Below are 16436 nucleotides of genomic sequence, written 5' to 3' on the forward strand. Positions count from 1 at the left end.
AGTAGGTATAGGTATAAGTTTACACAGTAAAATCTCCGGTGTTGACTGTAAGAGTGACATGCGTCTGGCTATACCACAGGGGATCTGGCTTGGCAAGCACTCTTCTAAAAAATATCTAGTAAATATATTTTCATTTTCAAAAGATGAAAGATTTTTTCATTTTCAAAAGATGAAAATCGTGAAAAACAACATACTATAGTATGTTGTTGAAAACCATGAAAAAAAAGTCAAATGTCAACCAATATTTCTGTTATATCACTCTACTGTACATACTGTATCTTCTATTTTGGATCTTGCCATCAAGACATGACAGAGGTTATATTTTACATTAATTTCAGTGTTGATAAATCTGGTCTTGTTGCAGTGCTCACCTAAAAACTGGGGAATAGCTGTAACTTCTAGATCACTGCCCTGCTACAAGTAGTTCCTTAATGTGTCCATGTGAGCGCTACTGTATAAATTAACATTTCATATATTTTTTGGTAAATGTCTTGTCATGTCTAGGGATCTGAATATGAAAAGACACCATTGTTAGCATCCTACAGTACCATGCGGTTTCTTTGGGAAAATACATTGCTGCAGTTATTTATTTTTCCACTTGATGTCAGCAGATGCACAGAATTATACTACTGTTGTCTAATTTATAAATTCAACAGTAGTACTGTATGCATCCATTATAAATTAATAAACACTCAAGCCCACAGTAACACCTGGGCTCGTGAAAATAGTAATAAGTTACTTTTGGAAAATAGTACTTTAGTTACTTTCCAACATCGCTTAGAATACAAAAAAAGGCTGACGATCATCATTGGCATTAACCATGTCTGTTGTTTTATTAACATAACTTACACTGACAGAGTTTTGTTGTCAATCTTTTTCTTTTTCTTTTTCTTTTTTTTTGTACCGTCTTGTAATCCAGTGCAGGAATGGAAAGAAACTTGGTCAAATGAAACCAAAATGACAGTGTTCAACTACACTGGTGTGCAGCATGAAGAATCCCATCCTCTTCACATTGCTCCTCTATATTCACTGTATTATTGTATACGGTAGGTGTATATACATCTATTATGTGTATACTTTATCACAGTTACAAAAATAAGATACAATACTGTGGAAGCATGACTATACATACAAGGTGAAAACAGAACACACAAAAGCTGTACAGTCCTCATTGAGGGCAAAGATACACACACAGTTTAAAACAGTTTAAAAAAACAAAAAATCAAATGCACGGACTCTTTCAAGCTCTGACCATTATATTTCTTCCCCTGACCCACAGAATAATGCGTTCTCTTGAATGTGGTGCTTCGTTACAAATAAAAGAACAAAACATTAAACATGGGTTTTGCATTAACATTAATATCAGAGTTGCACCAGTGTACCAGATGAAAAACTTTGCCATTTGCCAATCATTTCTATATCAGTGATACTTATATTCTTGGTGTGTGTTATCACACAAGTGAGACAGATGATATATATATAGCAAAGCTTTGCCAGTATATTGTAAGCCAATCATTTTCATACCGGTGCAACCCTAAATCCTGAGTTATACTTTGGTGCGTAACTAAGTATAAATCAGGTGGAATTGATATACTGTAGTTTATTTTCTATTTATACTGATTTGGTCCTCTGTATCAAAGGGACATCTACCGTGCATTTCCAGTGTTCAAATAAATAGTGTCAGGAACAACAGAACATATACGCCTAAACTTTGGAGGTGCTTGTAGGTCCTTTTAATATTCCCCTACCTGTACAATTGCCCATATCACAGCCTTTACCCAAACACACATAATCACAAGATATTAAGCTATCATGCAATTATACTCATTGTTATTTTTTTTTTCATTATTGCCCCACACTCACAGATTATTTTGCAGAAATGTGATACATTTACAAACAAAGCCATTCAGGATTCATGAATTATGTCCCAGAAATGGTAGGCATAAAGTGTGGAAACAGCAGCGTTCAGGTGCACAAGTGATGAAGATATTATGTCCTAATCAGCAAGGACAATAATTGCAGAAGCTGCACGATCCCTTGGGAACATATTATATTTTCTAAAAGAACATAACAGGTTAATGGAAATGAACCAGGGTGCATACTGTATATGCACTTTACTGGCATTATTCCCATGTAATACTTGATGAAAACTGTTGTTGGGACACAGTAATGCCCTGTAAGTACTAAGGAGAAATATCCTTAACTTACAGCGTTACACCCATGTAATTACATTAACCACTTGAACCCCAGCATGTCCATTCTTGGGGGAACTGACCAAAAACAGAAGATCTACAAGCTCAAAACATTTCATTTTGAACTTGTAGATCTGCTATTTTTGGCGTAGACGGAAAAGGTGTACAGTGTACTCACTCCACCCTTCTCCATAGGTTACTGAAGTAGGGCCACAGTGCAATAATAACTTATATCAGTGTACTGTAATCTGACATCAGACACGGATAAGAAGCTCATGGCACTTCCCATGTGCCAGTATTATAGATGAGAGAACTGAATGTGCACATTTTGAACATCTGATTTCCAATTGTCACGTTGTTGAACAAAAACATCGCCACTAACTGTCTCTAAGGGAGGAAAAAGTGTCCTTTTCCACTGAGCCATTATTTGGGAAACTCCCACAGCATCCTCCTTCAACACGTCTTTGTATTGAACCGAGAACATAAGTCTACTTTTTATAATCGTATGCCCTGGTTTACAGATGGCTAAATTACAGAGCACTACTGTACTGAACTGTAGTAACAGACAATCATACACAGCAACTAGACCTATGCCTTCCGCTGCAGAGAAAACAGATAAACCAGTAAGCAGTATAGTTCCTATGAGTTATATTATAGCACGATACATCAACCATATTTTTCACAAGTATTTCCACATTGATTAAAATACATATCAGACATTTTAAACGTATTTCATATAGAGACCAAACTGAGGATTTCTCTTTTCATATCTTCAAAGAGGTTTGTGTGTTTAGTCTTTTCATGATTTTAGTTCTAGATTAATCACTGGCTCTATTAAATAATGTCACATAGCCTACTCATGAAATCCTCCCTATACCAAAGAATGGTTGAAATTGCAAGATATTACCCCCTGCATAGCGTCAAGTGGCTCTGTGACTGACATCTGTTAGCTGTCTTGAAGTATTGAAACCAAAATCAAAAGTATTTGAATATCACCTAGACAATCGATGCATCTGCTGTACTGATTTGATTTTGAGATCTAGTCCAGTAAAGTAAAAAAAAAAGCGTACTACAGGTTTGTTAAACTATCATCATTTTTTCAATCACATCATATTTACACAGAAACCTTAGGAGCATGAAATGGACTTTAACCCATTTAGGACGGTTTTCGATTTTTTTTCCGGCATAAATCAGTGCTATTAATTGTTTAGAAAATATTGAACCAATGGAAAGTAGTTAAAAACGCTTGGGACAAAACCTCTTAACTCCATTGGACCCTCAAACTGTCTGCTAAAGCAACTAACTCCACCACCTCTCTCCCTCATGAAAGTTATTGACAATATATAAAGTCACACCATCAACTTTGATGAGGCAGTATTGCTTTGTTTTCAAAATATACGTTTTCTTAAATTCTTAATTTCCTGAAAAATGTATATTTTTCATTTTCTGGAAAATTAACATTTTGGAGTTAAGTGGTTTTTTCCTGACAGCAGAGATGTATTCTTTCACAGCAATCGTTTTTAAATCAAATCTTTGGTTCTGGGGGGTCCCTGGAACAACATATTTTCAGATGGGGGTCGCCGGCCGGCCACATGCATATAATTCTGGGGGTCCTTCACATGAAAAAGTTTGAGAACCAGTGACATAAAAAAAATATTTTTCAGAAAACTATCAGGACTTAGAACACTGTAGAACACTGTAGAACACTGTAGAACATTGTAGAACACTGTAGAACATTGTAGAACACTGTAGAACACTGTAGAACATTGTAGAACACTGTAGAACACTGTAGAACACTGTAGAACATTGTAGAACACTGTAGAACACTGTAGAACACTGTAGAACATTGTAGAACACTGTAGAACACTGTAGAACACTGTAGAACATTGTAGAACACTGTAGAACACTGTAGAACACTGTAGAACATTCCTAAATGGGTTAAAGACGGCAGCAATTTCACAGAACACAGTGAGCTCAAACTGATTTTGATACGATAAAACATCAAACATTTGAAAACATGCTGAAGCTAATTTCTCTAATAAATATGAAGTATATAGAATATGGACCAGATATTCCCACTTAATGTCAGAATGAGGAAGACAGTGCTAATATAGCTAGAGGTTTCCACAGAGTACAAAGGAGAGAAAGAGATTGAAATACCTGCTGAGTAACAGCCAACATAAAACAGGACATAATATGGATAAAATTATTACTGGAGCCTGAGGGCCGTGGGGTAACTCAAAAAGAAAAGAAAAACATTTTAAATACAGTAGTACAACCCCAAATTGGCATTTTTAACCGTTGGGTTTGATCTTATTGTCAACAATCGGTGTTCGAGACGGCTGTCATCAGTTTTTCGAAGTTTGTTTTCATTCTCAAATTGGTGGATTAATCTGAAGTTGGTGTCGTTTGTATATTTTGTTTATATAGTACCGATTTGTGTATCCCCCGCTCCTATCGGAACATGGGTGGCTGGCAGGAATGTTTAAGGATCAGGAAGACTAGGGGAATTTATTTCTGGCGGATGTGACAGAGGATTGGAGGCTAGGAATCAATTGCTTTTTGTTGCCGTTTACGTAAACAAGGCATGGTCGTCATCCTGACGAGTCGGGCTTTGATTGCCCTTATTAGGGCAGCGCCACCAGGATTTCCACATAATTGACGGGGAAGAAGCCTGAGCTGCCCTGCACCATGCCTTCATACCAGTTGTCGTCGATTTTGTTGGTCAGGGTGATGATGTCGCCCTCCTTGAACCCTAGCTCCCCCTCATTCTCAGGGTCAAAGTCATACAGCGCACGGCAGCACGGCTGGTCCATCGGTGCTGGATAGGGTGAGAGAGAAAGGGAGATGGGAGACGGAGAGAGGAAGGGCAAATGGAGGATTAGACAGAAGGAGGAGTATACATGGATATATCTATGAAAGATGCTCAAATAAGAGACAAAGTAGAGATGAAGTGTTATTTCCTGAAACGAAGGGCTCACCTGGGGACCTGGCTGAAAGTGGAATGATAGAGACAGAGAGAGAGAGAGAGAGAGAGAGAGAGAGAGAGGTGGAGGACAGAGGAGAAAAGATGATGAAGATGGTTATTGATTGTTGAAGTGATTTGGCATGCAAAGTTAAGAAAGAGAAACTTGAACGGCGAAAAGGAGGCGGAAGTGTGGAAAAACAGGGGTTAGAATTTCAGGTTTGTACAAATGGACTCTGATAAATAAGCCCAAGAACAATTAAAGTCGTACTGTGTAACATTCATTTTAGTAGTCTGTTTTGGTGACACCTCTTTTGTCCATAGACTGCTGAAAAAGGAACACTGCAGGGTACTAGTGCCCGAGGATATTTTGGAGATCAACAAACAGTAGAAGTGGTATTTATTAACACTATAAGTGTCTGGGGCAGACACTTGCGAATAAAAATAGTGCTTAATACTGTTTCACATACACTGTATGTGGAATGGTTATTTGAAAAAGTTACACAGTATGACTTTCAAGGGGATTAAATAAATAATAGAAATGCATTGCAGACTAGAGTGGCAGCCACTGTAGTGTAGATATCATCCTCTATGCATTTAGCCTGCATATATTGTATTTTGTGCCACACAACACACATACAATAGGACCAAATAACTATACTTTAAAGTCTCCAGACCACGAATTGTGTATACAAAACTATATGTCCTTCAATATGGAGGGAGTACTGTTGATGTGATAGTTTAGACATGCAGGGCGGAGAGGCTACAATGGTTACAACTGTAGCTGCACTGCATAAAATAAAATTAAGATGAGGCCAAAACAATGAGAGTTGAATACCGGTATGAACATCACAAAAAAGAAACATTCATATAGAGGACAAGAGTGACTCTCAATTCACTCTTGGCTCACCTGGAGATCTTGCTGCAAAGGAAGAGAGGACAGAAGAAGAGAGGTTAAGAGGAACTTCATTGTTTATGCTTCCCAGCACAAACAAAAATGCAGCATGGATGAAGCCATGAAAGGAGAGATGGATGTGAATGGCAAAGAAACACAGATAAAATGTTCTGATGAGGTAGCAGTATTATTGTGTCCATACACGCTTCTTTTGTTCAGTTCTTGGGTCAAATTGCATCTCTAACCCAAGCCTACTAAGACACTGTTCAGTGTGCACAAGTGTCTTAGTAGCATGTTAGACACATGGAGAAGCAGGCAGGCAGGCAGACAAACGGATGGATGGACAGACAGTGATAGAGTGAAGGCAGAGATATTGATGTATCCCTCCAGGATTCACTCAGAGCTCATGAAGAACACACGCACCACAAAGAAAAAAATAAGAGTACATTTGACCCATAGGCTCACCTGGTGACCTTGCTCCTATAGAAATTAACAAAGAAATCATAAAGGGAAACAGAAGAACACAATGTTTGTGTTCAGTCGTTGCAGATGGATGGACAAACTGTTGAGTACAAAGTTCTATTAAAAATAAAGGTTATGAAAAGGCATAGGGAAAAGAACAAAGATGTTGTGCAGACACATACCGGTAGTTATAGATACTTCACAATGACTTTATTACACTATTAGCCAACAAATGTATCTCTATAGTCTAGTCATATTATTATATCTTTGTCATAAACTAATGACGTATTTTATACTTTGTCATGTGACAGTGTTGCTCGCACGAAAGTTGTAAAATAACAGGGTCATTTTTCCAGTTAACAATGTACAAGATTTCTGCATAAGTATGTATGATACACAGTAAAGGGCTGTCCACAGACTCCACACCAAGACTATAACGCTAGATAGACTATAAAACGCCGATTTATGATTTTGCCGATGGGTGCTCAAAGACGAGAGGAGAGAAGATTCCAATGCCATGGTAAAATATGAGTGATTTGTTGAATGTGATGGCATGTAAATTTGGATTGATTTTAATTGGCAATGTTGCTCATCAATTCGCTCTGAAAGTGATCCAATTGAAATTGTTTGCCACTGTTGTTGTTAGTTGTGGCATGGAGTCTTGTGAGTGAACGATTTTTTTAATAATATATATTTTTACATGTGTTGTTATAGAGGGTATGCGCATGACATCATCATCATACCCGAAAGTTATGTGGCAAAACTAACTTTCTACAAAAAACTACTTTCTGGCCTTGATCATACATCCAAACAGAAAAGTCAGATCTGATTGCATTAAACTGCGTTAAACAACGTTAAACACACTTTGCCACTCATTTTGCCACTCACTTTATGCATGTGCATACCTTCTATAGTTAATGTGTTCGCATAGAGTTATTGTTCTTTTGTTAATTGCATTTATATGTTAATATACATTTGTCATTATATATATACAACAATTACTACATTATAGTATTCATATAAAATGTCTCCTGGGGCTCACCTGGGGACCTGGCGCCGCTGCTACTGGGGAATCCTCCATTGAAGTTCTCGATGTTGGAAAGGTCCATGGACATACGAGGTTTAGGAATAAACTCTTTCTTAGGCTTCTCAGCGGCATCCTTTATCCTGCAACATGGGACACAAACACAAACCCTCAGCAAGCAAACAGAGATACATTTTGACAAACAGTCAAAGCTGCTGTAAAATGACTTGGATGCATTGGAAAATTATGGTGTCCATTTGGGATCTTAGCTTGTTATGGCATTAATTAATTAATTAATTAATTCGTTAATTCGTTAATTCGTTCATTCATTCATTCATGCAGACAGCTCCCGCAAATTAACTTCAAGCTAGCACACATTCTGAATGAAACCCTTTAGCTGTCACCAGTACTGACCGTATCTCCATCTTGGCGGTGAGCTGTGTGAGGATCTCAACAGACCTGCTGTGATATTCAAACTGAGCTTGGACCAGTGCAGCCAGCTGGCTCACCTGTTCAATCTGCAAAATCAAAAGACTGTTAGATATGGTATATGTTTCTTAGTCGCAGCTGTTCATACGCATCACAGGAGTGGTCTGTCACTGATTGCTTAATGCTGTGTTTCATGGCAGCTGGTGTACTTGAACTCGCAGTTCCTTACATCAGCCTCTAGAAGGTTGAACATGCATTGCTCTGCAAGCTCCTTGGAATCATCAAACTTCTCCAGGGCTTGTTTCATCTCATCGTCTGTCATCTTGGCCTGGCGCTTCTTCTTGTAGTCAAAGTCCAGACGACGACCCTGCATTTTCTTCAGGTGGTGCTGCAAAGGAGACAAAATGGTCATCCAATAGCTAGGGACATTTTTTTGCTCCCGATCCGATTTTAGTTTTTGCTAACTGATAGAGGTCCTGAGCTGGATATGAACATACCAGTGATGGAACAAGTACTAAAATAAATACTTTTTTAGTAAAAGTAATAGTATCAATACTGCAATGTAGAAATACTAGTCTGAAGTAAATGTTACAACTCATTGTGCAAAATGTCCCATTTCACAAGTTTTCAAAGCTTTTGAAAATAGCAGATCTACAAGCTCACAATGCCTTGCACCGAGACACATTGAGAGATTGTAGATCAGCTACTTTCAAATGGCCAAAATGTATATACTGTAGGGCTGAAGTGGTTAATGCATGTTTTGTAATAAAAATCAAAATATACAAAGTTATTTACTAGTAACTAAAGGTTTCAAATGATTGTAGGAGTAATAACCCTCTGAGATGTAGCGAAGTAGAAGTAGGCTAGTGAATATTGGAAATACTCCAGTAAAGTTAAAAAAAAACATATACTTGAATAAATGTATTTAGTTACTGTCCACCACTGGAACATACAGCATAATGTCTCCATTGTGTCTGTGTTGGTAGCATACGTACTAACTAGCTGATGAGTGGCATCATGTGCTCCTCTTACCTGGATCTCCCTGAGGTCTTTGTCATGGAGGTTCTGCAGCGGGTCAATGAAGTTCTGTTTCACCTCCATGTCTAGGGCATCCTTCACCTCCCCGAGCTCATGCATGGCTTCCGCAACATCGACCAGGGAAAGGCCTGAAGCACCCACCAGATAGGAGGAGATGATATACAGTAGGAGAAGATATTAGAAGGGTAGATATATGAAGAAGAAGAAAATACAAAAAGAGAAGGGAAGAGAAGATAAGAGAGAACATCCATGCTGATCCATATAGACAGAAATGTCATTAGCTGCCAACATTCCCTCTCTCAATAACATTGACATTTCAGACAATTGCAATGGCGATTGTGAACGCCATTGTAAACTGAATAACAAAACAAACCTCAGCTGTCTTGTCCTGATAACAAGCTCTTACTTTTTGCCCAACATTGTTATACTATGCTACTTCCTCCATTGAATGCAGAAAGTTATGACACAATATTGTTGTCTAGCTCTAGTTTACAGCAGTTTCTCTATCAGTACTCATTCAAGCAGCATAGGCTACATAGGCATTACTGCACTTTACCAAAGTTGGATTCCTCTCCAAGCTCCCTGCCAAACTTGGCCATGGCTTCTCCCAATACGGTCTCAGTTTGAGTATAGCCCGGACCTTTCTCCTGACCCCGCATACGAGACATGGAGTTCATCATGGTCATCTTGGCTCTAGTGGCTGGAGAAACACAATATCAGTAACGACAGTTAGCCAACTCACAGTGGCCCAAACGAGCCAACACAAACCAACCACACTGACCCAAACGAGCCAACCCAACCACACATTCAGCCCACCTATAGTTTCGTTTAGTGAGACTGTTCTGCAACTGGAAGGTCTCAGGTTCAATCCCCATAATAATTGTGTACTGTGTACAATGAACTACCCTGCCTTCTAAGTAATAAGTTACTGTTTCTAAGTAATAAATTACTGTGGATTAACAAAATGCTTTAACTCCAATATGGACACGTTAAAATTACCACCGCTGAAATGCCCTTGAACAAGGCATCAACCACTACGATGAAATGTGTTCTATGAGCAGGGCCTGGCTGGAAACAAGTTCTTGAGCTTAGCCCAGATACCCTGGGTAAATATAGATTTCATTTCATTTCATTTCATTTCATTTCACAAACCACACAGAAATGGTCCTACATAACTCAATCCATTTGGTCTCACCTGGATTGGGCTGCAGGTACTCATTAGTCCTGGTCATGATGTCCATCACTGCCCTGGAGGTGCTGTCCACCTTCTATAGACCACAACATGAAATATTATAGAATGGACCAAACTGAGTAGAGAGAGAGGGGTAAACAAAGAACTAAGAAGGTACTCAGTAGAATGCAGACCTTTAGGTCCTTTATTTAATTTGATTTAACACTTTACAGATCAGGAGATTCAAAAGACAATCAATGTTTTATCATGAAACATAACAGTAAAAGATCTTTCCCCCCATTTACACTTTCTCTCACATACCCATGAAGTACCTCCACAAACCCCTAGGGGAACCCCATTTGAGAAACACTGCTCTAAGCTATTGTGTGTTTCAAGAACATTCTTGCCTTCTCCATTTCAGTGAAGTCCCCATCCATCTTCGTTCCCTCTGCGCCTCCACATTTCTCACTCACAATCTGTAACACACACACACACACACACACACACACACACACACACACACACACACACACACACACACACACACACACACACACACACACACACACACACACACACACACACACACACACACACACACACACACAAATATCAATAGTGCTCTTCAAGCATTCTAATTCTCACCATATTATATTATATGTTATATATTATATATATTATATATAACAGGTCCTTTGGGCGGGTCTAGATTGTATTTTGATATAACCACGGGTGACGGGTCGGTCTAAAGCACACACAACGGACAGGTCGATTATTGCCGGGCGGGGCGTTGTCAAAATTGGAACTGTGCAAGACTCTGACACAACCCTGGCAGAAATATGCGCCCTGAGGCGTGCCCTTTTCTAGTTTAAATTGTTGATTTGTTCAATGCACTTACTCAGTGCTTGTATTGGATCATAGTCCCCCTGGTAATAAGGTTATGTAAATGTGTGTTGTTCACATGCTGCAATGATGGTAACATATTTTGTTGTTTTCCATAATCTGAAAAACACTGACAGACTGTTGGGTCATGCACTGCTCAGCAACACTGGAAGGCTCCATCACTCATCTATACAGACAAGACATGAACAGAAAAGCAGATAAGGATTGGACGTGGGTAGAAATCTGCTTTAAGCTGTAGTCCCACAGCTATATCCAGCCTCAAGATTGACACACACACACACACACACACACACACACACACACACACACACACACACACACACACACACACACACACACACACACACACACACACACACACACACACACACACACACACACACACACACACACACACACACACACACACTTAGTAGTGAGAAATATATTTCCTTGTCATCGGTTCCAAACAACCCTACAAATACTTTTTCTCAAATCCTCCATGAGCCGGTTTCCATGGAGATGGCCACATTGTCAGACTTGGCAGATGGATTTGTGTGTATTGGACTTACTCTCCTATCATTTATTCTTCCCATAACATATAGAAGTCAGTCAATTCACTCTTCGCTAAGTCCCACCCAAGCCCGTTCTTGGCCAATACCACGTTAGCGACGGTTACTATGTTAGGATCCTGGTCACGCTTTCAATGCTGGTCAAAATGTTTCAGCAGTGTCAATAAATATATTTGCTGTACAGCATGTGTGGACCTCAGAAAGATGGTTTGTTTTCTTACCTTGTTATGAGCAAACTAGTCCATTCCATGAATCAGTTTATGACATCAGGAAAACTCGTTTTATTTTCGTCTTTTGATAGATTTATAAAGTAACTATTTTGGTGTGAAGCGGTTCTGGTGTTCCCAACTCTCGTTTGTAAACAAGTCGCCATGCTGTTTGAGATGCACCCAGCTGCAGTCCCAGACATTTCTCCTAAAGTGTCTCCCTCAAACACGTCCAAAATTGTGTATGGTGTTTGCGACAAGTGGACGAGATCAAATACATTTGTTTAATGTTTACATCCAACGGCCTGAGACCGAGGCTACTTCAGAAGTGGGTGTACAGATTTGGACCAATCAGATCGTTTTGTAGGCAAACCGGAACTTCTTACCACACAAACTTGTCAGGGTTGCCAGGTCTGCTTATTTCCCGCTACTTTTGGCTTAAGGCTAATAATTAGTGTATGTAATACATTACCAAAACATGAATTATCATAGACATATGCCTACATAGTATTTATAATGATAAATGCATACAATCTTTTTATTATGATTATATATGGTCATATTATTGTGTTTGTTTTGGCTTGTTTTTCTTGATTTGGCTTTAAGAGTTGGCTTGTTTTTGGAGGTGGGTTGGCTTATTTCTCTCACACAATGTGGCAACACTGAAGTCAAAACAAAAACAAGACAACCTTGACATTTTTTATTTAAAATATAACCGCATGAGTTTTCCTGATGTCATAAACGGTCAGAATCAGCTTAGTGTTCTAAAAGAGTGACTTTGAGAGCTGTTTCCCCGTTACAATGGAAGTCAATGAGAGCCTATTTTTATTTCTAATATGTACTATTAAACTGCACAACGGAGCGAAATAATTCATGGAATGGACTAGTTTGCTCACAACAAGGTAAGAAAACAAACCCTCTTTCTGAGGTCCACACATGCTGTACAGCAAATATATTTATTGACACTGCTTAAACATTTTGACCAGCATTGAAAGCGTGACCAGGATCCTAACATAGTAACCGTCGCTAACGTGGCATTGGCCAAGAACGGGCTTGGGTGGGACTTAGCGAAGAGCTAATTGGGTTTGTGGTGAGGGGACGGTGTAGCCTGATCAGAAGATACCAGATACAACTGCTGCACATACTTCACAGAAGAACCCATTTAAAACTTTGATGTCATAATACTTACACACATTTCTGAAAACATTAAAAAAATAAACTCTGTTAATACCTGTAATTACTAATTGCTACTACTGTAAATGAGCTGTCATCTCATAATCGCATAATACAATTTTCCACCAGAACATCAAAGAGTCCCCATATGAAATATCAATTAGACACAGGAGCGATGTGCTTGGTAAGACACAGGCTAAAAATGTTGCGTGTGTGCGTGCGTGTTCCTGTTCGCTGACTTGTTTAGTTGTGCTGTTCTGTCTATATATTCAGCAGAGAACAAGACTAGTTCCTAGGGATGCACAATATGGATGGTCCTAAGGATGGTCATCATAATTACTTAAAGCAGCATCCAGCTGGGTCAGGCATCCATACAAGCAACACTGTCTGTGTTCACAGGAGGGATGCTGGGTGGGGTGGGGCTGAACTGCCTCGATGGAACAGGATATGAAGGTCCCCCGTGCACTTGCCTGAAATGCCTTGCATGGGACGAGGAGGTAGCTGTTTGTTGGATATAGTAGTATCAATACTGCTGTATGGAGTGTGCATGGCGGGACATTGGCACAAGAATGCTATGAATGGAAGAAATGTGGACCTAGTCTACGCAACGGAGACCTGCCGCGGGTTACGGACAAGGTCAGGAACAGGAGGAGGAGGCTGGTTGGGCACTGTGTCAAGCACCCAGAACTGGTGGTGAGCAAACTGACACTGTTGGAGCCAACCCAAGGGACAGCGAGGAGGGAAAACTGGCACAGACATATATGCAGACACACTGTGGTGCAGTGACAGTGGAGATAGCAACAGTGCAGACAGGGCCGTAGGAGACACGGAGGCTAGTCCCCCGTAGGCCGCGGTCGCGAACCGTTTGTAGGCACTTGGACCATGCGGTCGCTGACTCGGAGGGGGAAGTGAGGGCTGCCCCAGCCCCCTCCTTACCTGCTGTATGATTACCGGGCTGGCGTTGAATTAAGTATATAAATTCCGGCCTCCTTTTATTAGCCGGTGTTCTTTTTTTCCCTTTTTTTTCGTATATATATTTGCCGTATATCTGTTACCTCCGCTGCTCTGGCTGGCTGTGCCTGGCGCATGCAGGCTGCAGCCTGCAGCAGCCCCGGCCATGAGCGATGTGGATCTGTCATTTATATGGAACGAACGTACGCTTAGCTTGATGCTAACGCGACCCCCCCCCCCTCTCTCTCTCTTTAACGTGCGATAGAGAGACGCGTCTCTCTCTCTCTCTCTCTTTAACGTGCGATAGACGCGTCTCTCTCTCTCTCTCTCTCTCAGCAGGGAATCATAGCTTCAAATTGACATTGGTTGTTCAAGTTAAATTGAAGTGTTGATGTTATTATTTTTTACAAAAGTCGGCCTCTTGGTGGTTTTTCCTTGGCCTCTAGGGAGTGTGCATTCACCGTTTCACATAGATCGGTGCAGTTATAGGTAAAAATGTGAAAATATGCCTCATGGTGGCGCTATAACAGACCATTCTGGAAAATTTGGGGCAGAGGTTCGTAGTTGGCATCCAGGGAGTGTGTGTGCAAAGTTTGGCATTGGCATCGATCGGGTTAACGCACACACACACACACACACACACAGGACGGATGGAGGGCAAAACATACTATCTCTCCATGCCTTCGGCCTGGTGGAGACAATGAGAGAGAGAGAGAGAGAGAGAGAGAGAGAGAGAGAGAGAGAGCAGGACTCTGGCCAGGAAGGGAGCCACAGAGAGATGGTATTTAAGCCAGCAGTTATCTCATGAGCTAAGCAGATAAATGAATGAATAGCACTCAATCAAGCAGGGAGGGCCAGTGGGGGACCATTCAATGACAGAACTGGAACTGCACATGAATGGAGATGAACTGCTCTGGTGGCTGTTCCAACCCAGTGGACTGCACAAACTGTTTACGCTGCTAGCCCACTACTCCTGCAACCACAGGACAAGAGAGTGAGTTTGTTTGTGTGGGCATTCTTGCATACTGTAGTTCTCCCTTCCATCACAACTCAACTCTACATCTCCGTCCTTATCTGCATGTCTGAGTCAGTACATTGGTGCAGGGGTTCTCAACCTTTTTGGCCGGGGACCCCCGGTAATGCTTTGGCAATGTCTCGGGACCCCCGCCCCGCCCCCTCCCGACCCCCAATATAAATTGACTGCTACAATAACCTTAAACCATTTTGGGCGGGAACCCCTTTTGGTGTTTTAAGCATTGTTATAATTTAGCTATTGAAAAATAGCAGATCTACAAGCTCATAGCGAGTGGCGCGCTACGAGCTTGTAGGTCTGCTATTTTTGAAAAATCGTGAAAATAAAATTTTAAAAATAATATTTTTTTTCTTTTTTCTTTTTTAAATAATTTGGGGACCCCCTAAAATAATTTGGCGACCCCCCCGAGGGGTCGCGACCCACGGGTTGAGAACCCCTGCATTGGTGCCCAAATCAAGGATATGCGGAAGTAGAGAGTTCTTCCGGGTGCTTCAAATGCCAAAGCAACTTCCATTGAAATGAATAGCTGGGAGCGGGGAAGTCCGCTCTCTAGTTTATATATAACTCAATGCATTTCCCCCATCCTCTTCTTTCATCCTCTCCCTCCCTCGTGCATGCTGTCTCTCTCTCTTCAGTGGTAAGGAAAGGACAAGGTGACTCTAGCAGCATGTGTGACAACATCGCCAGTGAAATAACAGCAGTGACATATAGCCTATAGGCCATGTCACTGGTGATATCACTCTCTCACACACACACACACACACACACACACACACACACACACACACACACACACACACACACACACACACACACACACACACACACACACACACACACACACACACACACACACACACACACACACACACACACACACACACACACACACACACACACACACAAAATAAATAAATAAACAGTGAAGGCCATTGAAGGGTTTTACAGGCACCAGTGGCAGTGGGTCTTATGGCTGGATTGTATTGGATAATACCAGTGTTGTGTGAAAGCATGGTGAGGTATAAGGTCAGTTTACAAGGGCTGGGGTAACGTAGTGGAGGTATACTGCATTGGGCTGGGGTAACGTAGTGGAGGTATACTGCATTGGGCTGGGGTAACGTAGTGGAGGTATACTGCATTGCACTGGTTAAGAACAAGATCCATGTGCTTCTCTGACCGAGGATTGTATCCCACCAAAGTTTTCTATCCATGTGTTATATCCATCACTGAGCTTCCCAACTGATCCCGTTTCATGATAAATGCATTTTATATATGTGATGTATTCCCATGTTTTTGTTCTTGCCTAATGTAAATCGCTCTGGATTAAGAGCGTCTGCTAAATGCCTAAATTGTAAATTGATCCGTACAAAAGAAAAGAAGATATACTCTGGTTCAATTCCTGGAAGCAGTGCCTCCGGGTTGGACGGGCACTCCAACAAACAC

The 16436-nt window shown here is 40.7% G+C and overlaps 1 protein-coding gene across 2 annotated transcripts in view; it reads right to left on the minus strand.

Annotated features, from left to right (window-relative positions):
- Window positions 1-823: 823 nt before the first annotated feature.
- The window catches only part of sh3gl2a (SH3 domain containing GRB2 like 2a, endophilin A1), a 63786-nt gene continuing 48173 nt past the window's right edge, over window positions 824-16436 (minus strand). The window contains exons 2-10 of one of the 2 annotated variants that reach the window (XM_079500319.1): window positions 10584-10652; window positions 10201-10273; window positions 9562-9705; window positions 9000-9133; window positions 8197-8355; window positions 7953-8056; window positions 7557-7681; window positions 6518-6532; window positions 824-5013 (exon numbers count right to left, since the gene is read on the minus strand). In XM_079500319.1, coding sequence (XP_079356445.1) covers window positions 4820-5013; window positions 6518-6532; window positions 7557-7681; window positions 7953-8056; window positions 8197-8355; window positions 9000-9133; window positions 9562-9705; window positions 10201-10273; window positions 10584-10652 — 1017 coding nt within the window. In that variant the 3' untranslated portion in view covers window positions 824-4819. The remainder of the gene's footprint in view (window positions 5014-6517; window positions 6533-7556; window positions 7682-7952; window positions 8057-8196; window positions 8356-8999; window positions 9134-9561; window positions 9706-10200; window positions 10274-10583; window positions 10653-16436) is intronic. The other variant, XM_079500320.1, reaches the window with a different exon arrangement.

Source organism: Electrona antarctica (genome assembly GCF_951216825.1).
Source record: "Electrona antarctica genome assembly, chromosome: 4".
NCBI classification, from domain to species: Eukaryota; Metazoa; Chordata; class Actinopteri; order Myctophiformes; family Myctophidae; genus Electrona; species Electrona antarctica.